We start from the raw sequence: 23,627 nt of genomic DNA, 5'->3' as shown, positions 1-23,627 counted from the left end.
TGGAATACACCAATATACAAAATACATAATTGGTGACAAAATGCAGAATCGATACAAAATACAGAATTGGTAATGACAGTGACAAAAGTAACATGATGAATAAAATGTATAATAAATTCCAAGACACAAAAGGTGGAGAGAGCGCTGCCCTTGTGAGCCTACAGCCTAGAGGAATAGGGGGGAAACAAGAGGTGGGGTTAGATAGTATACAATAAACATACCTGGAAGCAGTGTGCTGTAGGATATCGAGTAGGAGTGCAACTTGGCCTTAGGACAAAAGGGAAGTGGCCTAAGGTAGAGTGTATGCTTGTCGGAACAAGTGAGTTAGCCAGTCCCTGCCATTAAAAAGGTCAGTACCTGGGGATGTCACAATGGGCATACATTATTTCAAAGGCAAGAGGAGTCACCATTGAGAGTCAGCCAATCACTGTCATTTAAAAGGCCAGTGCCTTGAGATTCTTCTAAGGGGAGTCCTACTACCCTCTGCCTAGACCCCAAGGGACTGGCCATTTTCCACAATACCAACCAGAGAACTGATTGTGATTTGCATGGTGCCAAAAATGTACCACTCACCCCAGAGTCAGTAGACACATGACAGCCAATGAGGTATCTCTCCCTTCTGGACCACACCCCCCTATAAAAATGTGAGCACAGTAGCCATTTTACATTCTGCCTGCTTAGCTAGTTACAATAGGGAGAGATCTCTGCTGAGTGAGGGATAGCGTAGTTAGCTTGCTGTTCTGTGCATTCGGTGCACTGTAGCGGTTGGAGAAGTGTGCTGCTCCTTGTAGTGCACTGACTATAGAATCACATAGTCCTTCTCAGGCTTTTAACTTAGCTGTAGGGATAACAGTGGTGCCTGGATGAGTGAACCTGTGAATGCATTTATTTGAACATTTGCATGTGAGTGTGCAAAGGGTTAATTGTTTTTTGCTATAGTCCTTCTCAGGACTGTTTTTTGTGTGCTTTTGTGCTGGGCGCTGTTGCCGTGCCGTGTTCTGACTGCTACGTGTAGTTCACCAGCACAGTGCAGCACAGCAGTTTGCATAAACCTAGCCGTCACCTGAGTTCAATGACATTGAGTTCACCTGTGTCACTGTACTGTGCTCTGTCCAAGACCTCACTGGCACTGCAGTTCACTCAGTAGCAGTGTCACCTGAGTTCTGTGACATTTAACTCCCAAAAAACACCCTAGTGTCCACCACCACTACTGTTATCTATCCAGTACTGTCCTGTATTATATTTATCTTGTTTAATAATAAAAAAAAAACATAACAGGCAGAGGCAGGCTGCTTCACAGAGGTAGTAGGGGTCGTGCTGATGCAACATCCTGTGGCCATAGTAAATTGCCCAGTGTTCAGAAGGCATGTACCTTGAACTCACAAAATGCCAGAATGCCATCATCACAAGGCTCAGCATTTTTTTTGTGTGTCTGCCTCTGACAATAGCGATGCCATTTGCAATCTGTGCCATAATAAACGTAGTAGTGGGAAGGCCAACACCAACCTAGGTACAACTGCTTTGCAAAGGCACATGACCTCTGATCACAAAGCACTATGGGAGCAATGCCAAAAGAAAAGCAGCACACAAAGTGAAAGCCAGCATACTGGTGGTCCAGCTTCTTTATTGTCTACCTCTGCTCTCCTTGTCACTTCTCAACCACCATCCACTCTTTTTATCTTGACCATTTTCTGCTTATCTGCCCACAGTCAGGTTTCTGTAAGGGACATGTTTGAGCTTAAAAATACAATATATTTTGTGAAATTCCCAATAAGTTTGATGTGTCACACAACTCTTCCTATTGAAAAAACAAAAGTTGGATTCAAAATGGCCAACTTCAAAATGGCCGCCATGGTCACCACCCATCTTGAAAAGTTTTCCCCCTCACATATACTAATGTGCCACAAATAGGAAGTTAATATCACCAACCATTCCCATTTTATTAAGGTGTATCCATATAAATGACCCACCCTGCATAGGCCAAATCCTTCTGGCCTCTGCTACAGTGACTGCAAGAAAAATATTTTTTGAAAAAATGTATATGACAAATGTTTCTGGCCTCTGATACAGTGGATACAACAAACAATCATTTTCCAAAAATGTATATGACAAATTCTTCTGGGCCCTGCTACTGCGGCAGCATCAAAACATAATTTTTCAAAACATGTATATGCTAGGGGCTGGAAAACCGTGATCGCATTCACTCCCGTGACCATGCGCAGAACCACGGTGACCATCACCACAGCACGAATATTGCCGCTGAGAGAGCTAACATTTACATCCTGGAAGTGTAAACTAGTAAAAATAATTATTCGCTCACCTGACATTATCACTAAAGCATTTTGCAGAGCGGTAAATGCGGCATTTCGTCTGTCAGTGTGTACCGGGCCTAACCCTTACACTATCTGATTTACTTGTGGAATTTTTGCCATGCATCCCCCTCCGGCATGCCACTGTCCAGGTGTTAAGCCGCATTTAACAACTTTTACATCAGTTTTGTGGTCAGAAATAGTCCTTATAGGTGTTAGCGTTCACCTGCCCATTGAAGTCTATGGCGGTTCGCCACGTTCACCGGTTCGCGAATGGACGCGGAAATGTTCACAGACCATTTACGAACCGATTTTCGAAAAGTTCTGCCATCACTACTAGCCAATCACTACTAATTTAAAAGGCCATTTTCTGGTTATGTCATAATGGCCAAAAATTATTTTAAATGAAAGTTGCACCTCCCTGTGCTAGAACCCAAGGGATTGGCGATTTTCCGTAAGATCCTAGTATGTGGCACCCTTAAGAGCCCGCCAATCTCTGTTATTTAAAAGGCCAGTACCTGGGGATGTCACAATAGGAAAATATTATTTCTAATGCGACATCACCAGGCACTGGCCTTTTACATGGTGGTGATTGGCTGGCTCTCGAGGGTGCCACACCTTAGTATCTTGCAGAAAATAACCACTTCCCTTGGGCCTAGTCGCAGGGCAGTGCAACTTCCCTTGTCCTTAAAATAAATTTTGACCATTGTGACATCACCAGGTACTGGCCTTGTAAATGGCAGTGAGTGGCTGGCACTCGAGGGTGCCATATCCTAGGATCTAGAGTAAAATGGCCAGTCCCTTGGGTTTTAGGGTGGTGCGACTTGCCTTATCCTTAAAGAGACTCTGTAACAAATTGTTTATCTTTATTTCTTCTATGCTATAAGTTCCTATGCCTTTTCTAATGTGGTCTGGCTTACTGCAGCTTTTCCTAATTGCACAGTAGCTGTGTTATCTCTGTTATATGATCTAATCTTCTCTCTATAGTCGGCACAGTCAGGCTGAGGCAGTCAGACTGGAATGTGCAGGGCTGCTTGTGATTAGCTAGAAGCTGTACACACCCCCTGCAGGCTCTGTGTGACTAACACACTCTGCTTAGCTGAGCCTATTAGAAGCTGGTTAGTTTGTTTGTAAACACTGCCTAAAACTGGCAATTACAAGCCAGGTTTGCAGCAGAGAATGGCAGAAACAGCACAGAGGGGACCAGGAGCACATAATGAATAGAATGGTATGCTTTTTATTGTAAGAATTTCAGAGTACAGATTCTCTTTAAAGTGGAGTCCCAGTCAGTCAGCGCAGGTGCAGTTCGCCTATGCGCGTACTCCCGTCTCATGCAGATGCAGAGCAGTCCTGCCCATGGGAGCGCAGTGGGCCACGTGCACAAGGCTGAGCTGCACATCCACAGTGGGCCTCGACTGGCCAAGCTATCTGGGCTTCTACCGGCCACACAAGGAGGCGGAGGAAGATGGCGTGGGAACAATTGGAGCGGAGGGTGCTGGGGGAAGCCCCAGGTGTGGTGATATAGCAGCCATTTTTGAACTTGTATCTTGTGGAAGCCATGTTCTGTCTGCTGTGCACTATCTCATAAGTGTATGTCTGTTAGAAGCCAGTCTGGCAGCTGGCTTTGGAAATAATTGTCACTTGGACACTGTGTAAAGTAGGAAGTGGTCTAAATGGGCTACCTGATGCAGACTGTCTCTGTCACCTGTAAATGGGAAATTTGCATCTCTCTGAAAAAGGGGCTGTGAATCTAATTTGAATATACCAGCTAAGCTAAATAACCCAAAGATACCTGGACATTGTGTGAATTAGGAAATATCTTGCCTGCCTCGAGCGCAAGGAATCAGTTAATAAAACAATTACCCAACCATTTGTCCTGAATCATCTAATGTGCTTTGAGGATGTTTGCTTCAGGACAGCTAGCCTATTATTGAAATTTTAATATTGAGCAAAAGACCAATTGCGCTGGGTATAACTAATCAGTTATTTTAGACCATCAATAATAATAGATGCTTATGCATAGAATAAGTACTTTAAAATATATAGTTTTATTCTTATAAAACATGTATCAAACAGTTGTACTCATGAAGTATACTCATAAGAATATGTTGCATAAAACGACATAGGTACCAATATAATCAATAAAATTGCTTTGAAATATAACATACATCCATTCAAGCACACTCAGACCTTCCAATGTGTAAAAAAAGGGGGGAAAATGTGTGGGTGTAGGGTTACTTGGGATAAATATGTGGAGAGGGGGAAGGATTTGGGTACGTACAGCTTATTGGGTACTAGCAAATTGGGCAATGAATATAGATGGTTAATTTATGATGGAGACTCAGTGGATTAGGGGGTATCAGTATTTGTTACACACAGTTCCTCTTCAGTGGTCTTGCCGATCCCCTTATGATTAGTCCTACTGAGTAGGAAAAGTGCTGATTCACTAGTCAGTAACGTAATGTAAAGTTCCTTCCCCTGTATTAGCGCTATCCAGTGTATATTTCAGGAACGGTATACCTTTGGGTGCAGTTTTGTATACAAAGCGTGAGTATACAAAAGCGTGAGTATACAAAACTGCACCCAAAGGTATACCGCTCCTGAAATATACACTGGATAGCGCTAATACAGGGGAAGGAACTTTACGTTACGTTACTGACTAGAGAATCAGCACTTTTCCTACTCAGTAGGACTAATCATAAGGGGATCGGCAAGACCACTGAAGAGGAACTGTGTGTAACAAATACTGATACCCCCTAATCCACTGAGTCTCCATCATAAATTCACCATCTATATTCATTGCCCAATTTGCTAGTACCCAATAAGCTGTACGTACCCAAATCCTTCCCCCTCTCCACATATTTATCCCAAGTAACCCTACACCCACACATTTTTCCCCCCCTTTTTACATATTGGAAGGTCTGAGTGTGCTTGAATGGATGTATGTTATATTTCAAAGCAATTTTATTGATTATATTGGTACCTATGTCGTTTTATGTAACATATTCTTATGAGTATACTACATGAGTACAACTGTTTGATACATGTTTTATAAGAATAAAACTATATATTTTAAAGTACTTATTCTATGCATAAGCATCTATTATTATTGATGGTCTAAAATAACTGATTAGTTATACCCAGCGCAATTGGTCTTTTGCTCAATATTAGTGTTTCTTGTTTCGTGTGGGTCAGTGGGATCCCACACGTGACCGGTTAGCAGCGCAGCGGGTGAAATAGGAATCTCTGAGATTAACCTACAATAGCGCCCTCCACCCCTTTAGATCTTGCTATTATTGAAATTTGCATATAACATCAAGCTGGGATGTTACAGAAGTCTCTATAAACAGTTATATCACTATCTGGTGGAAATTAGATTATTTCTGGATTTGTAGTTTCAGGTTACGCTTCTTGCTATAAAAAAATCAGCTTGGAAGATTCAGAACTTGTAGTTCCCCAGGAGATAGGAAGAAGCTAGGACTACCCTGGTCCAACCAGCTGCGTGCTCCTGCAAACAACGCTCTGACCTGTATGCTGGTAATGTTTGATCCCTGTTTTATTTTGTTTATAAGCAAACTATCTTGTTTTTGTCTTTGTATTTTTACTTTGTTTTTGTAAATATTTTGTATATATTTCTTTCTGCACAGTTCCAATTTTTTTTGGGAATATTAAATCGTTATGTAATAAGCTAGCTTTCTGAGTACTAAGCAGAGCGTTACAACTCCTAAAGAGAGACTTCAGTGGAATTGTGTTACAAGTTCAGTGCCTGATTGTATGCTGGGATTGTGCCTTGCTACCGTGTGATTGCATTGGGTGTGTGGCGTTCTCGTATTCTGGCCTAAAGCTCAAAGCTGACCCAAATAGGTAAACGTTGGACTGAGTGCAGGCCACTCGACAGCAGAGTGGGAATTGTCGAAGTGTCTAGCAGCTGCTAGTGGTGGCAGAGTGTGTGTTGTGAGGGGCGACAGCCTTGTGTTAGCTTGAATAAGGCTGCTTCCCCTCTCGATCTGGTCGAAACGAAAAACTCCCAGCTGGGAACTGTCTCTGCAGGCTTGCCGTGGGGCCGGTTCCTGACACCAGGTATGTATAAAAAAAGTTTATATCCTTTTATCTCAGGTTTCCTTTAAAATATTGTTTGTCTATTGTGACATTACAAGTTAGTTATTGGCTGGCTATCGAGGGTATCACATTCTAGGGAAATGGGCAGTCTAATGAGGTCTAGGCACAAGGTGGTGCGACTTCCCTTACCCTTAAAATATGTTTTGCACATTGTGACATCAACAGGCACTAGCCTTTTTAATGGCAAAAATTAGCTATCTCTCAATGGTGCCATATGCTAAGATCTTGCGGAAAATTGCCATTACCTGTGGGTCTAGGCGCAGGGCGCCACATCTTATGATTTTGCAGAAAGATCTTGAGGAAAATGGCCAGTCTATTGGGTTGTAGGCACAGGTCGGTGCAATCCCTTTTCCTTTGAAATATTGTTTGCCCATTTTCACATCACCAGGCACTGGCCTTTTTAATGGCAGGGATTGGCTTTCTCTCAAGGGTGCCACATCCCTTAGTATTACAGAAAATCTTTTGTAATGCTAGAAAAAGAGGTATACAGAACAGATGTGAAGCAAGAAGTGTACAGATATAAAGCCAAACCTGAGGGGCAAAAGTGGGTATTCCAAAAAGAGGTGCAGGTACAGAGGCTGGAGTGAGGGAGAGTCAGAGAGGAGCGCGGCAGCAATATCATGTGAGAAGTGTCAGTGCAGTGTAGTGTGGCCTGTAATGTAGTGTAGCTTAGCTGGTAGGGCAGCAGCGATTAGTGTAGTGTAGTGTAGTGTAGCTTAGCTGGTGGGTGCAGCAGGGGTTAGTGTAGTGTAGCTGGTGGATGTAGCTAAGAGACAGTTTTGGGGAAGGGGGGGGGGGGAGGTCAATGAGGTGCCCCTGCACTATAGAACCACCAGGTTTAGTATTTTTCCCCCTCTCGACCTAGTGTGTCTTTTAGTCCACAAACACAGTATACAGATTTAGAAAAAAAAATGAACAAAAAAGAAGAGAGGTATTATTTTAATAATTTAATTTGTGTTAGCTTTTTTTTTTTTTTTTTTTACTGAACTGAAAATTTACTCTATGGAGAGTGTAGTGGAGAATAGAGCAATCATCTGCTGTAGCTGCAGTTATTACTGACCAGCTGAAAAAAATCCAATCTGACTTCTCTAGCTATCCAATGAAAATCATTGGAAGGGGGATAGAATAGGTGGGAAATGGGGGCAGATACACACATTCCACTGTCATCCACTCTGAATACTGATGGTCAATCATGACTATAATATAATTTCTTTACCTGTATTGAGTCTAGTATGGCAGTAAATCTACCCCGGCTATGGCACTACAGTTACTAGCAATAGTAGTAAAATGTCCTACTTGCTCCTGCACTTTACAAGAAAATAAAACATAACACCTTTTGTTACTTATGTGTCTTTTATTAATTGAGTACATAATGCTGGTCACTGTAAGAGCGTCAGACATTTCCACAGCCCTTCAAACTACCAATAGTAGTCAGAAGATGTCATCAACAACTATAAGAACCTGTGAAGATAAAAATAATTATGTTTCATTATTGGGAAATAACAGGTGGATTTTTTAGTAAAGTTTGACACTACTTTTATGGCATATTCTTAAAGTGAACCTGAGACGATGGAAAATAAAACATTTTTTTTTTTACCCCAAAGATAAAAGTCTAAGGGGGTCAGATCGGGAGACCTTGGGGGCCAGTCAACTGGCCCATGACAACCAATCCACTTTCCAGGAAACTGTTCATCTAGGAATGCTCGGACCTGACACCCATAATGTGATAGTGCACCATCTTGCTGGAAAAACTCAGGGAACGTTCCAGCTTCAGTGCATAAAGAGGAAAACACATCATCATGTAGCATTTTCACATATCCAGTGGCCTTGAAGTTTCAATTGATGAAGAATGGCCCCACTATCTTTGTACCCCATATACCACACCGTCGTCTGAAGGCAATTGTCTATGCTGTGAAGATATGAGATGTGCAGCACCTGAAACTATGGGTACTGGAAGCATGTGCTAGCATTTCTTCTGCGGTGTTGCTATCAGTGTGTGAAGAGTGGGAGAAGAGGGTTGCATGTACAACACAATGGGCAGCACATTGAACACATTTTATAAGTGGTCAGAAACTTGTAAATAACTCATAAAAGAATAAAGTTGTGTTAAAACCAAGCACACCATTGTTTTTCTTGTGAAATTCCCAATAAGTTTGATGTGTCACATGACCCTCTTCCTATTGAAAAAACAAAAGTTGGATTCAAAATGGCCGACTTCAAAATGGCCGCCATGGTCACCTCCCATCTTGAAAAGTTTCTCCCTTCAAATATACTAATGTGCCGCAAACAGGAAACTAATATCACCAACCATTCCCATTTTATTAAGGTGTATTCATATAAATGGCCCACCCTGTAGTTTATCTGCTCTGAAAGCTGCCATTGCATTTTATTCATAGACTTTAACATATAAATATAGCAGCTGTCTAGTGAAAATTTCTGTCTGTCTTGTCAGCTAAGTACAGTACCATTTAATTTGTGTGGCTGGCTGTAACTAATTGTATCAACAGAGGAATGTAAACAAATGATAATGTTATAACCTCTTCGGATTATGCGGATCACAAACAAAATGAGACTTCCGCTGCATAACAAAATGTGTTTCAGAAAGATTTACTGTCAGAACGATTATTTTCAGCAGGTCTGATCTGATTTCCGATCGATATTCAGTTTACTTCTGTGGAAAATCGATCGGAAATCAGATCGGACCTGTCGGAAATAATTGATCAGTTGGCAAATCTGTCAGAAAACTGTATCGTGTGTACCTAGCATTAGAGCAAATAAGACATTCTGGGTTTCAGACCACTTTAAGTAGCTGTTGTCAAATGCATCAACTTCATAGCCAGCCCCAACTCCAGTGAAACATTTTATTCTCTAAGCCCTACTGCTGCTTTCACTAGTATAGTGTACCATGTTTCCCCGAATTTAAGACCTCCCCTGGAAATACGCCCTAGTATATATTTAGAGGTTCCAGTCCCTCTGTGTTATTCTGCTTCGTTGGGGAAGAGCTGTGGCCAATCTGCTGCTTACTACCCCTCCTAATTTAGACTTTGGAGGGGAGTGAGGATGGCCTGCCATCAAAGCCCTTATCCATAGAGGTCTATGGAGGATGTGGTGAAGTTAGTGGGAAGGTTTGGGGAAGAGTTTTGACTGGTAACATCCCCCAGTCTGCCAACTCCTTCACTATGGAACTTTGCATAGGTAACCAAAGAGGGGTCCTGACTACAAAATTGTACCACTAGTAAGGCCCACTACATTGCTATGGATTCTGATGGCAGCTTTGCAGAAGAGAAAAGAAGCAGCAGTGGGAGGAACCTGTCCTTACAAGCTTATCTTCAGTTGACACAATAGATGTTAATAGATGTTAGGGGGGTCGGGGGAAAATGAGTTGAACTTACCCGGGGCTTCTAATGGTCCCCCGCAGACATCCTGTGCCCGCGTAGCCACTCACCGATGCTCTGCCCCCGCCTCCGGTTTAGTTCTGGAGTTTCAGACTTTAAAGTCTAAAAACCACCACGCCTGCATTGCCGTGTTCTCGCTCCCGCTGATGTCACCAAGAGAGTACTGCACAGTCGCAGACCATACTGGGCCTGCGCAGTACGCTCCTGGTGACATCAGCGGGAGTGAGGACACGGCAATGCAGGCGCAGTGGTTTTCAGACTTTAAAGTCTGAAATTCCAGAAGTGAACTGGAGGCGGAACCGGAGCATCGGTGAGTGGCTGTGCGGGCACAGGATTTCTGCGGGGGACCATTAGAAGCCCTGGGTAAGTTCAGCTCATTTTCCCCCAACCCCCCTACAGTATCCCTTTAAGCCTGCTCCACAATAAACGTATAGGCCCATATGTAATTCACCTTTTGTCCTGCGTTTTCTGATGTTTTAACACTTTGTCAATATAATGCATTTAAAGTGGACCTAAACGCAGAACTTGCTCTAAAAGATACGCAACACAGCTGATACAATGCCTGCAATAAATCTACATCTACTTCCTGCTTTTATGGAAGCAGACATATTGTTAACCTCCTGTGCTTTCAAATGAGCCTCCCTGCCATGGTAGACAGCTGACACAGCTGAGGGATCAAATTACAACTTGTGATTTGTCACAGATTAGGGGGACAGTAGAGGGTAAAGAGGCGCCCAATGTATATAAAACACTTTAAAATCAATAAAATGAGAAAGACTGAGGTGGCTTACCTCATAGAAGACAAACTCACTTTAGGTAAGGAAGTTTAATAGAATGATAAGCAAAAAAAAAAAAAGTTTTTTGCTAAGAGAGCTACCGAGTCCAGGACTTCTCGGAAACCTGAGTGGAGTCAGGTTTTAAAACACTCCACGTGCCTGAAGTGGTCGGTTGCCCCCTGGTGCAACCCACCTTTGTAGGTACATTTCTATAGAAGTATCTTTTTTTTTTTAAAGATTCTATATTTATGAACAAAGTTTAACAGAGATAAAGTAACATCCCACAGTAGCAACAGAAGCACATCACATTCAAGAATTTACATTATTTATCATAACAAAGGGCAGCTAACCAGTACTGCCTGCGTATATTGTTCAGGAGGTGTGAAGTACTTTCACAAACATATAGTGCAAATCTCAAAGAGTCGATTAGCCGCCGGATCGCCTCTTTCGCATCCCCGTGCGTACCCGGAGCGTCCCCGCCCGCGCGTGCGTCGGATTCGATCCGCCCTCGTCCCCGCCAGCGCCGCTTATCTTCCGCTCGATTCCCTGCCATTGTCCCCTCGTGGGGAACGAGCAGGGAATCGGCGGTGGCGAGATCCGAGCATCAGTGGCTCGATTGATAACTAAGCCAAATTGCCGCCGGATCGCTATGTGTAGACGTAGCATGAGTGTTAGAAGTATGATCTATATTTACTAATGTATGGAACAAATAGCAAGTTGAGTTCACATGGCTGCCCCCATGTGAGCATCAGAAAGTCCTATAGATAGAACCTCCAAACAAAAGGACTTAAAAATGCGTGGGTACCTTGAGGCCCAGAGGGATCATACACTCGAGGGACTCCGCTGATATATATATAAACATGGACTTTGCCTCAACATATACTAAAGAGAGAAGTGAAGAAACATATGAAGCCAAATATATGGCAGGGAAGCTAGGCACTTAAAGTGAACCTCCGGACTAAAAATCGACTCAGCAGCACTGAAAAGGCCTGGTGTTTCTTTAACAGTTTCACAGCATCAGAACTTTGTCTCTCTTATCCAAGCCTCATTTTTAGCTGCACAGAAGAAAACTGCCCGGGCTTTTTTCCTCTGATGCTGTGCAAAGCATGATGGGATTCCTGATGATGTTGCTCTTGTTCTGCTGTTTTGGTGCAATTTTTTTTTTTACATTTTGAATTTGGCATTTGAAGCCTAGCGTGTACAGCTGGGAGGGGTTATCAGGACACAGGACAGTTGGAACTGTGTCTCCTGCTCCTTGTCACCTCCTTTCAACCAAAAAGATGGCTTCTCCCATGACAAAGATGGCAGCCCCATGAATCACAAACATTTGCCTGTTCTTTTAAAACAGGGTGGGTAAAAAATTACCCATCTATTCTAATTAACATAACTAATGTAACTTAATGACAGTATGTTTGTTTAGGCTGAAGTTCCCCTTTAAGTTTAGGAGAAATAGGAGGAAAAAAAATAGAGGAAAGAGAAAGAAAGAGAAGGGAGAAAAAGAAATTAGATATAGAAAGAAGAGCAATAGGAAAGAGTAGAAGAAGGCGACATAGATCAATGGCTAGAGGCGGCGTATCAAGGCGCGGGGGACCACGGTAGGCCCCAGAGCGGGGGAGACCTAGTACAGGTCTCAATTAAGGACGCCAATTCATGTCTACATGGGAGAACATAGAGTTGGGTTATCAGAAACTAGGTGCTGAGTATTCTGGTGTACTCCTCTGACTCCTCATATTCTGACCAAGGGACCCACGTACGGCTAAATTGCTCATCTCGGCTGTATATTGACTGGGTGAGATTTTTCCATCATTTTAATGTTTTACCTCTCTTAGCCATTCAGCTGTGGAGGGAGATTGTGTCAATTTCCAATGACGGGCTATAACCAATCTAGCAGCATTAATTAAGTGTTTAGAGAGGGACTTTTTTATCTGCTTAGGCTCCTAGGTGTGTTATGAAGCAAGTAATATGAGGGATCAGAGGAAGTCTCCACTCCCGTCACTTTTTCTATAATGGATTTCACAGGTTCCCAGAATGATGTTAGAACGGGACAGGTCCAAAAGATATGCAGCAATGACCCTGTGTGTGCCTGACAGAGCCAACACAAAGGGCTCACATTAGGGTACATCTGATGGAGTCGTTCCGGGGTTCAATACCAATGTGTAAGAAGTTTATAGCCCAACTCTTGAATATGAGCCGAGAGCGAAGCTTTGTGGGCTAATATAACAATCTTTTGCCACTGCGAGTGTAATGATACGCTCAGCTGGCTGCACAGGCAGACAGCTATTTGACCATTCCTTATGTCTGAGAGATGAATGTCTCTGGAAAAGAGACCTGGCTTCATCTTGCAACTTTCAGAGTTGATTTGCTGAGGGATTTGCATACATGCAAATTGCCCAGCTGCTCCCAGAAGGCTTTGCTGGTCAAAACGGTTTGTTAAATACACTCCTGGAGTGTCAGCCTTCCCTGTTGGATTGTTATAGTTATCTTAGAGTACTTCTACGAACTGCAGTAGGCAGCTCCTCTAGTGCAGTTAGCCTGCTTATCTGTTTTGTCTATGTTGCCTCTCTGCTGTGATTGTCCTGTCGCCAACGGTGGTCGATAGGAAATCGTCCTGTCTGTCTGTGGGTGCTAACCAGTGCAGTGGTTGCTACTGGTAGTCCCTTCTGTTTCATCTGTCTTACTTGGATCGCACCAGCCTCTAGCGGTAGCGGCTGTGGATCCTTCTGATCTGCTTTCTTGGAGTATAGCTGGAGCAGGGGTTGCCACCGGCTATCTCATCTGCCTGTCTTGCTTGGATCGCACTAGCCCCTAGCGGTAGTGGCTGTGGATCCTTCTGATCTGTGATCCTGTCCCTGAACCCGGATCGCACTCACTCTGGCGGAAAGAGCAGTGGATCTTTCCTATCCTGTCCCTGAACTTGGATCGCACTCGCTCTGGCGGAAAGAGCAGTGGATCTTTCCTATCCTGTTTCCTGTCCGTCTCTCTCGTCTAATACGAACGCTTGCTGTAGGCTCGGTGTGGTAACCGTTAAGCAAGCGCTCGCGTTCTCTGTTTTGTGTTTGTGTGGCGGTGGTTAGTTAGGCGTGCTTGTCTCTGCTGCGCTTAACGTGCGGAGATCGCGCTGTAAACGCGTTCGCTGTTGCGAATGAGTGCGGTGTTCGCATTTAGTTAGCGTTTGTTATTTTCTTTATCTTCTCATTATATGATTTGCTGTGCCTTTGCTACTCTCGTGCCCTGTCTTGCTTAAGTCTTGTGTCACCTCTGGAAATCTCCTCTCTCGCGATTCCGTTCCTACTTTGTTTCTGCTGTTGTGTGTGCACCGTCGCGGGTTGGCGACTAGATTGGTGCACACACATACATTCTGTCCCTGTGCTCATTCTCATTCGCAATCGCTTCTCTTGCGATTGCGTTCTCACTTGGTTTCCTCTGTTGTGTGTCCACCGTCGCAGGTTGGCGACTAGATTGGTGGACATACATACATTCCTCTGTGCTTATTCGGTCTTGTGTCACTGTTAGCAATCGCCATCTCTTGCGATTGCCTTCTCACCTGATCTTCATGGTTGTGTGTTCATCGTCGCTGGGTGGCGACTAGATTGGTGGACACACATACACTCTGTCACTTTACTCTCTCTCTTTAAGGGCTATCTTGTCCTGCGTTGCTTCCCTTCGTACAATTCCAGTCTGGCGTCTGTGGCAGGGCAGAGGATCTGTTCCTCTGCTCTCCACAGCTCCATCTGCCTACAGGAATTTCCCTCTACAGGTGCGTTGCACCTTTTGCTGGGTTCTCTCAAATTATACGCTTGTGGAGGATTTTCGCAGTGTCAGCGCGCGTCCTGTGCGCTGACCACGGAGAGAATTCCACAATCGTTACAGCGAGTCCGTGAAAGTAGATCCCAAGGAAGATTCACATTTGGAGCGCAGAATTGAGCTAGGATCCCTGGAGGTGATCAGCATGTTATATACCAGTGATATACCTTTTGTCATAAAACCACTTCCAGAGCATAGGGACTCAAATTGTGTTAGTGGGCGAGACATTCCGGATTTGGATCCCATGCTAAGCAGAAAATGTTTAAATTGAGAGAAAGCCCATAAGTCTAAGTTAGTTGAACCTAACTGGGATTGCATATGACTCATGGAGTTCCAGTTGTTATCTGTTAATAGGTGACATGCTCGTAAGGAACCAAGACGTCTCCAATTTCTGTATGCCAGTCCACAAGTGCCCGGGGTGAAACAAAGATTATCCAGGAGAGGGGAGGGCCAGGGTGCTAATGAGGAAAATTGGCGAATAGTGAGTTCACTGTGACAGGCGGGGGCGTAACAATAGACCCTATGAGGGATGCAGCCGCAGGGGGGCCCAGAGGCCACAGGGGGCCCCATCCTGAGAGACTGATAACTAAGGGCAAGGAGAGAAAGAACTTTCGGCTCTCCACAATTGTTCTGATGACTGAATCTGCTCTGCCACCGATAACGAATCATAAAAAGTTTTGCAGACAATGATTTGTAGACAGTCCCTATGCAGCGTTCAGCAGGGTCTTGTGTAGAGCGCTGTTCTACTCCCAGTCTTTCTACCCTATTCTTTGGCGGGAGGGGGCCCCATCCAAAGTTTTGCAGGGGGGCCCAGTGATTTCTAGTTACGTCCCTGTTGACAGGGTGAGAAATGCCTCTAATCCATGAACGCTTACTAGTCCAGCGTAAATTTTTTAGAGCAAAGTGGGAGATGTCATGCTCCATCGATACACATGGGTTAATGGGTGCTATGTCGATGCCAATCAATTATTCTGATCAATGAAGCCGCTGTGTAATATAGTTGCAAGTTTGAGATGGCCATTCCCCCACATTCCTTTGGTAAAGTTGAAATATGGTAACGTAGCCTCGGGGGTTTATTTTGCCAGATAAAGTGCTGTAGGGATTGTGTAATTTCTTTAAAAAGGAAGTTGGAATGGCTATAGGAAGGGTTTGGAAGAGATAAAGGAATCAGGGGAGTACATTCATTTTAAAAATGTTAACGCGTCCGAAGCAGGAGAACTTTGCACTGTCCCATCTCTGCAAGTCCTGTTTTATCACAGATAGAAGGGGCCTATAATTTAGGTTATATATATCTGATAAATTGCTAGGGATTTTAGTGCCCATGCCCTTGGGGGACCATTTAAACTGAAATGCACTTTCTAAGGAACTCTGCACAGCTGGATCCAAGTTTACACTCAATGCCTCATATTTGCTATAATTGATTTTAAAATGTGAAAGTTGACCATATAATTTGAACTCCCTTAGCAGACTAGGGATTGAGACGTGGTGAGGTGATATAAAAGAGAAGGTCATCCACGTAGGCGGCTATTTTATGTTCTGCGGAAGGCAGTCTGAGGCCTTGAATATCAGGGTTAGCCCTGATTGTGCGGAGCAGGGGTTCCAATGTAAGGGCAAAGATAAAAGGGGATAATGGGCATCCCTGACGTGTCCCGTTGGCTATATCGAAAGGCTGTGAGAGTTCCCTATTAACCTTTACTTGCGCTATAGATTTAGTATATAGGGCCATTATCCATAAAAGCATACTGCTGGGAAGGCCAATATGTTGCAAGGTAGACTCAATGCAGGGGCTTAGCAATAGGGGGTGCAGAGGTTGCGACCGCATCGGGGCCCTTGGGCCAGAGGGGACCAAAGGGCCCTACCTCAAGCACAATATTTGCTCTCTATTGGTCCTGTGTTCATAATAATCACTTCTATAGATGCTGTGAATAGTGGTAATCATTAACAAACTGCTCCCCATCCCCTCCTTGTACCTCCGACACTGTTTTGGGTTGTCGTATCACTTGTTACGTATAGAGTGCTCGGGGCCCCATTGTAAAACTTGCATCGGGGCCCACAGCTCCTTAGCTACGCCACTGACTCAATGAATCCCCAATGGACGCGATCGAAGGCCTTCTCTGCATCTGTAGAAAGAAGCATCATTGGTGAGGCCTTCGATCGTGCCCAATGCACTGCCCCCAGTGCCCTAATTGTGTTGTCTCTAGCCTCTCAAGTTGGGATAAAACCCACTTGATCATAATGAACAAGTCCCTCCATGAGAGGCGACATCCTATTTGCAAGGATCTTAGCGAAAATCTTTAAGTCAAGGTTCAACAACGATATGGGGTGGTAGTTAGTGCAAAGTGCAGCATCTTTACCCTGTTTATGAATCACCATTACATGAGAGAGGAGCATGTCTCTCGGGAAAGACGTGGGGACATCAGGATCAACTAAGGAGTTGTAGGCCTTGAGAAGATGGGGGTGCAAATTGCCCATGAAGCGTTTGTAGTAGTCTAGGGAGAAGCCGTCGGGACCCGGGGCCTTCCCAGACGGAGTCTGAGAAATCGCTATTTTAAGTTCATCAAGAGATATAGTATCCTTCAAATCTTCCAGAGCCTCAGGAGATAGGGTGGGCAGACCTGATTTAGCGATATAATCTCGCATTTGCTGCAATAGTGAAGATTCATCAGGTTCTGATGTATTTTTTGGGATATTATATAGGGACTCATAGGACTCATATTATATAAGAACTCCGGAAGATCCGGGCAATAGACGAGGATCTATGGTGTTTGCCGGATTGCGTATCATTTATATGAGGGATATAGTTCGTCTGCTGCACCCTAAGAGCCCTGGCCAGCAAAGAGCTACATTTATTGCCGTATTCATAGTAATGCCTTTTGCACCATGTGGCAGTGTAACGTGCTTGAAAGAATAACAGAGATCTAAGCTTTTCCCTATCTGTTTTCAAATCCTCCAGGTCTGCAGCAGACGAGGAGGATCTGTGAGTTAACTCCAGGTTCCGGATCTTAGTAAGAGAGTTTTCAACAGCTTCATCCCTCTCTCGTTTCTTTCTACTCCCCTCAGAATTAAGAACCCCTAATGACGCACTTGTGTGCTGCCCAGAGTGACATGGGTGACATGCCTTCTGTTTTATTTGTGGAAAAGTAGTGATCTAGTGCATTAGATATCTTCTCCACCACAACTCGGTCCTTCAATAATGAGGTATTGAGGTGCCAGTTCGATGTGCCATGTCGTCCTTCCAAAATAGCGAAGGAGGTCGTGATAGGGGCATGATCTGAAATTGTACTCGTCAAGATATCTGCATCGGTAACTGTGGACAAAAGGGTGTGGAAGGAGAAGATATAATCAATGCGTGTGTATACTTTGTGTGAGCGAGAAAAAAAGGTGTACTCTCATCCAGTGGGGTTAAGAATACGCCAGGGGTCAACTAGTTGTCTGGATTGACGGGACAGACGACATTTTTGTAGAATTCTATAGGGTATAGTAGAGTTGCTAGAGGAGGAGTCGGGAGAAGGGTCCAGAGCACATTAAGATCACCCCCAAGGATCGTGCTCCCCTCTGCAAATGCCTCCAGCTCCCTTAGAAAATGTTCTAGGAAGGGCTGTGTTTGGGGCATAGAAAGTTCCTAAAGTTACCTTGCTATGATTGATAATGCCCTTGATAAGTAGAAACCTGTCATTCGAGTCTATCAATTGCTGTATCTGTGTCATGCAGAGGTGTCGTGAAAGTAAAATCGCTACACCCTTTGTCTTGGAGTCAGGGGAGTTACTAAGAAATGTCTGTGGGAATCTTGAACTACCAGGAAAGGACCTCAGCATCCATGACCCCAAAAACTGGCCAATCCACCCCCAAACAAGTGTCAGGAGTGCGACCATAATACTGGCCAGTCGGGAATGGGAGAAGAGACACATCCTTACCGCGTGTCTTTGTCGCCGTTCCCGGCCACATTGTAAGCAATAGTAAATAGAGATATGAGTATTGCGTCGATAAAAGTTTTAAACCCAAGCACAGGTCAAATCGAAAAACAAGGGAAAAAACATACCCCAATGGTACAGCCCAACCATGCAATATATGTCGGCAAAAACGCAGCTCCCCCCCCCCAGCCCCCCCCTCCCATTCGGATCTTGAAAAAGAGGATCTCACATCATAAGTGACAAAAAGAAGCGCGCATTCAAAAAGCGTCCGTTCAAGGCGTATTAAGAGAAAGCCTTTTGCACCATGTGGCAGTGTAACGTGCTTGAAAGAATAACAGAGATCTAAGCTTTTCCCTTTCTGTTTTCAAATCCTCCAGGTCTGCAGCAGACGAGGAGGATCTGTGAGTTAACTCCAGGTTCCGGATCTTAGTAAGAGAGTTTTCAACAGCTTCATCCCTCTCTCGTTTCTTTCTACTCCCCTCAGAATTAAGAACCCCTAATGACGCACTTGTGTGCTGCCCAGAGTGACATGGGTGACATGCCTTCTGTTTTATTTGTGGAAAGTAGTGATCTAGTGCATTAGATAGCTTCTCCACCACAACTCGGTCCTTCAATAATGAGGTATTGAGGTGCCAGTTCGATGTGCCATGTCGTCCTTCCAAAATAGCGAAGGAGGTCGTGATAGGGGCATGATCTGAAATTGTACTCGTCAAGATATCTGCATCGGTAACTGTGGACAAAAGGGTGTGGAAAGAGAAGATATAATCAATGCGTGTGTATACTTTGTGTGAGCGAGAGAAAAAGGTGTACTCTCATCCAGTGGGGTTAAGAATACGCCAGGGGTCAACTAGTTGTCTGGATTGACGGGACAGACGACATTTTTGTAGAATTCTATAGGGTATAGTAGAGTTGCTAGAGGAGGAGTCGGGAGAAGGGTCCAGAGCACATTAAGATCACCCCCAAGGATCGTGCTCCCCTCTGCAAATGCCTCCAGCTCCCTTAGAAAATGTTCTAGGAAGGGCTGTGTTTGGGGCATAGAAAGTTCCTAAAGTTACCTTGCTATGATTGATAATGCCCTTGATAAGTAGAAACCTGTCATTCGAGTCTATCAATTGCTGTATCTGTGTCATGCAGAGGTGTCGTGAAAGTAAAATCGCTACACCCTTTGTCTTGGAGTCAGGGGAGTTACTAAGAAATGTCTGTGGGAATCTTGAACTACCAGGAAAGGACCTCAGCATCCATGACCCCAAAAACCGGCCAATCCACCCCCAAACAAGTGTCAGGAGTGCGACCATAATACTGGCCAGTCGGGAATGGGAGAAGAGACACATCCTTACCGCGTGTCTTTGTCGCCGTTCCCGGCCACATTGTAAGCAATAGTAAATAGAGATATGAGTATTGCGTCGATAAAAGTTTTAAACCCAAGCACAGGTCAAATCGAAAAACAAGGGAAAAAACATACCCCAATGGTACAGCCCAACCATGCAATATATGTCGGCAAAAACGCAGCTCCCCCCCCCAGCCCCCCCCCCCCCCCCCCCCCCCATTCGGATCTTGAAAAAGAGGATCTCACATCATAAGTGACAAAAAGAAGCGCGCATTCAAAAAGCGTCCGTTCAAGGCGTATTAATAGTCATATCAATCCGCCGAGGATGCGTGGAAACCAACTGCACGGCAGTGCAAAACATTAATGAGAACGATGCGTCCCAGGCACCTCTCAATATATTTAAATGGATAGAGTGTCCTCACACCACCCCATACCCAAGATGAATGCCGATCTGTGGACGATAATTATGGAGTATAAAGCCTCAGGAGTAGGCCCACCCGCATTCAGAGAAAGTCCTCTTTTTCACAAAGGAGCCCAAAGACACACCACCCATGAACGGCACAGCGGCCGCTCCGCACCCCGCAATAATTGGGGGGATTGGACGCTGTGTCCGGTGTGCACAACATAATATATCAGCTAGTCAAAAAGAAAAAAGAGACATTAAGTAATGAAATCTCCCCCCACATCCCCCCATATACATATATCCCCTCAACTATGTTCCCCAATAAAAGTACAGTGGTATAATTAACAGACCCTAAATGATTTTAACATTGAACCACATTTGTTGCGATATGTAACTGCGTCAATTGTAGTGGGGGAAACATTTAGCCACATAGGCCGAAAGGGAGATGCAGAGGAAGACTGTGGTGTATGCCCACATTTTAAGTGCAATAACTTGCCCAAAGATGGTGAGTGGGCAATGTTCCCAATGTCAAGTGGGTGCAGGGGAGAGATAGGGCAAGGGGGCTCAATATATTCAGTTCTCTTCTTAGCCGGTCATTTACAAAGATGTGCATCCCGGCTCTCAGTGCAGAGTATCTGCAAAGTTGGTTCACTAATAAGGGACATGCATGGACATACTCACGACGCTGAGGATGAAGGTGCACCCTGTTTTCTTTGGTGTTGTGAGCCCAGTCTGGGGCGGCAACTTGAGGGATGTTGAGGGTGTTAAAAAACTCAGGTAGGTCCCTTGGATGTCGGAGGACACCATAAGTGGAGCCCAGCTGTGCTTGTAACTGGAAGCGGAATCCCCAGTGATAGGTAGCTCTGGCTTGTTGAAGCGCCACCAGGATCGGTTTCAGCGCTTTCCGCTGGGTCAGTTTGGATGCTGCAAGGTCTTGGAAGAGGGTCAAAGATGCTCTGTCGAAGTCCACGGGGCCAGATTCCCTCGCTGCCGCCATGGTGACTTCTTTTATTTTGAAGTCGTGGACCCTACAGATGATGTCCCTGGGACGCTCAGAGCCCTTGGGGGGGGAATCGGAGTGCACGATGTGCGCGATCAAACTTGATTGTTTGGCCCACTGGGCGATTTAGCAGCCCATTGAAGATCGCCTGAAGGATAGGGTGGAGATCCTCCGTTCTCGTGGCTTCTGGAAGGCCGTGCACGCGGATGTTATTGCGGCGGCTTCGATTCTGGAGGTCTTCAGTCTGTGAGCGCTATTCAGCAGTTGTTGCTTTTCCTCCCGTGCTTTGAGTGCTGTCAGCTCCGAGCGGAGGTCCGAGACCTCAGCCTCCAGGTGTGACACTCTCTGGACCACTGCAGAAATGTCCTCTCTGATGGTAGCAATCTAGCCTTGGTGGAGCTAAGGATGCGACCTGTCTGTTGCTCCATGTCTTGTTTTGTAGGCATTCCTTTAAGGTAAGTCCACAGATCATCCAGGGCGCTCGATGCAGCAGAGGAGCCCGGGGAGCACGACAGAGATGAGCCCGAGGCCTGTGCGTCAGCCATCTTGGAAGGTCTAGTGCAGGATGCAGTGGGAGTGAAGTATTGTTCTATCCTGTCTCTTGCGTTTTTAGCTGTCCGTCTCTTGCCCGATTTCTTAGTAGGGTTGCTTGCCATACCATCAGGCGCAGTTTTAGATGCAAATCGGAGGGTTTAAGAGCTATAAAGGGTGCATATAAGGAGCCATGTGGCTGGGAGCTTGCTGGAACACGTCTTCACGCGGCCATGTTGCGCTCCGCCCCCCTATAGAAGTATTTTTTAATACTCAATACTCGTGACATACTGCACCATTTGGGCTCCCGTTTGTCTTAGTTTTTTTCCTTCCAGTACTGTATAACAGATTAGTGGGAATTAGAGAGCCTAAACTCTCTAAATACATACAGGGTGCATTTCTCTATGTTTTCCTTCTGTCCTGTGCAAGAGTTCAGGTCCACTTTAAAACACCAGCAAACAAGAAAATACTCTTGACCAGGGGTGCAGCTAAGGTTTTAGTGGCCCCAAGCAGCAAATGACTTGAGGCCCCCCCCCCCCCTCCTTTCCCCATAAGCAAGGCAACACCGTTGAATAAAGTGATGTGGTGGAAAAGTGAGTGTGGCCAAGACGTGATGTGGGTGGGGCCAAATACTAGCAAAATCCAGGTTAACATATGAGATAGGGTACAGGTGGTGACCTCAGTATAGGTAGTGAGCTATAGGTGCTGCAGTATATAGGTAGCCAGGTACAAGTGGTGCCCCAGTATAGGTAGCAAGCTATAGGTGCTGCATTATATGTAGCCTGGTACAGGTGGTGCCCTCAGTATAGGTAGTGAGCTATAGGTGCTGCATATAGATAGCCAGGTACAGGTGGGGCCCACAGTATAGGTAGTGAGCTACAGGTACTGCATATAGTAACCAGGTACAGGTGGTGCCCTCAACATAGGTAGTAAGCTATAGGTGCTGCATATAGGTAGCCAGGTACAGGTGGGGCCCTCAGTGTAGGTAGCGAGCTATAGGTTCTGCATATAGTAGCCAGATACAGGTGGTGCTAGTCTGCCCAGATACATATATAGTAGCCAGATGTAGGTAGCCCAGGCAGAGTGCCTTACTTACTTGTATCCTCGTTGCAACGTGGTATTCTAGCCTCAGCGCACTCTCCTGCTCTCCCTGCACTCTTCTCATGTCGCCACCTCGCTGCATCCTATGCCATGGTTACTTCCGGCGGCACCTCTGACGTCATTAGAGGCGCAGCTGGGTAACCATGGCAACAGGACGCCAGGGACAGGAGGAGAGAGCGAGCGGCCTGGTGTCAGGAGGAAAGCGCGGTGGGAGGAGTCCGTGCTGGAGCGAGGTTAGGCAAGTTTCGCTGGGGACCCCCCGGGGCTGCACAGAGGAGGTCGGTGGCTGCAAGCAGCAGAGCGAGGCCCCCGCCACAGTGAGTGCTTGTACACTGGCGGCAAACCCTGCTCTTGACAGTACATTTTCACCTTCTTTTTGGTACTCTTTCAGTTGCAGAGTGCTGAAAAGGTATTTTAAAGAGAAGATGAAAAATTATCTCCTAGGAGAAAACGTAAAAAGTTAATTGCATATGGGCCCTAGTCTCACAGCACATCCCTATGGTGGGAGAATGTTCATTTACTTGATTTGGCATGCTCCCATGCACTCACTTATCTCCATGGCAGCACAGCAGCTCACACCCTCAGCACCTAGGACTGATGAGAGAACACTTGTTGCTGATCATATGACCCCCACAATTCAGGGCTGTGGAGTCGGTACAAAAATCCACCGACTCCGACTCCTCAGTTTAGGATTCCTCCGACTCCTCGACTCCGACTCCTCTACTTTGCATATTACAATCTTGTTGATTGAAAGTATGTAACATGAAATTCGTCTCTTAACTGCCAACGCTTAGGTATTTTAAAAGACAACTGAAGTGAGAAGGATATGGAGACTGACATATTTATTCCCTTTAGTCATAGACTAAAACTAGTCCTTGGTAAGAGTACTTGTAAAAGGTACAGACCGGAACAAAGAACATCTATCAGGCCCTAGGCAATGTAAACTGTGGG

At 45.1% G+C, this 23,627-nt stretch overlaps 2 protein-coding genes across 2 annotated transcripts in view; one reads left to right on the top strand and one right to left on the bottom strand.

Annotated features, from left to right (window-relative positions):
* Positions 1–5,783: 5,783 nt before the first annotated feature.
* Positions 5,784–23,627, top strand: part of LOC137540885 (P43 5S RNA-binding protein-like) — a 151,181-nt gene continuing 133,337 nt past the window's right edge. The window contains exon 1 of the mRNA XM_068262072.1: positions 5,784–5,846. Coding sequence (XP_068118173.1) covers positions 5,841–5,846 — 6 coding nt within the window. The 5' untranslated portion in view covers positions 5,784–5,840. The remainder of the gene's footprint in view (positions 5,847–23,627) is intronic.
* The window catches only part of GIP (gastric inhibitory polypeptide), a 151,940-nt gene continuing 136,096 nt past the window's right edge, over positions 7,784–23,627 (bottom strand). Inside the window, exon 8 of the mRNA XM_068262073.1 lies at positions 7,784–7,889. Coding sequence (XP_068118174.1) covers positions 7,880–7,889 — 10 coding nt within the window. The 3' untranslated portion in view covers positions 7,784–7,879. The remainder of the gene's footprint in view (positions 7,890–23,627) is intronic.

Source organism: Hyperolius riggenbachi, chromosome 12 (genome assembly GCF_040937935.1).
Source record: "Hyperolius riggenbachi isolate aHypRig1 chromosome 12, aHypRig1.pri, whole genome shotgun sequence".
In the NCBI taxonomy this organism is placed as follows: domain Eukaryota; kingdom Metazoa; phylum Chordata; class Amphibia; order Anura; family Hyperoliidae; genus Hyperolius; species Hyperolius riggenbachi.
This window is presented reverse-complemented; position numbering and strand designations above follow the sequence as displayed.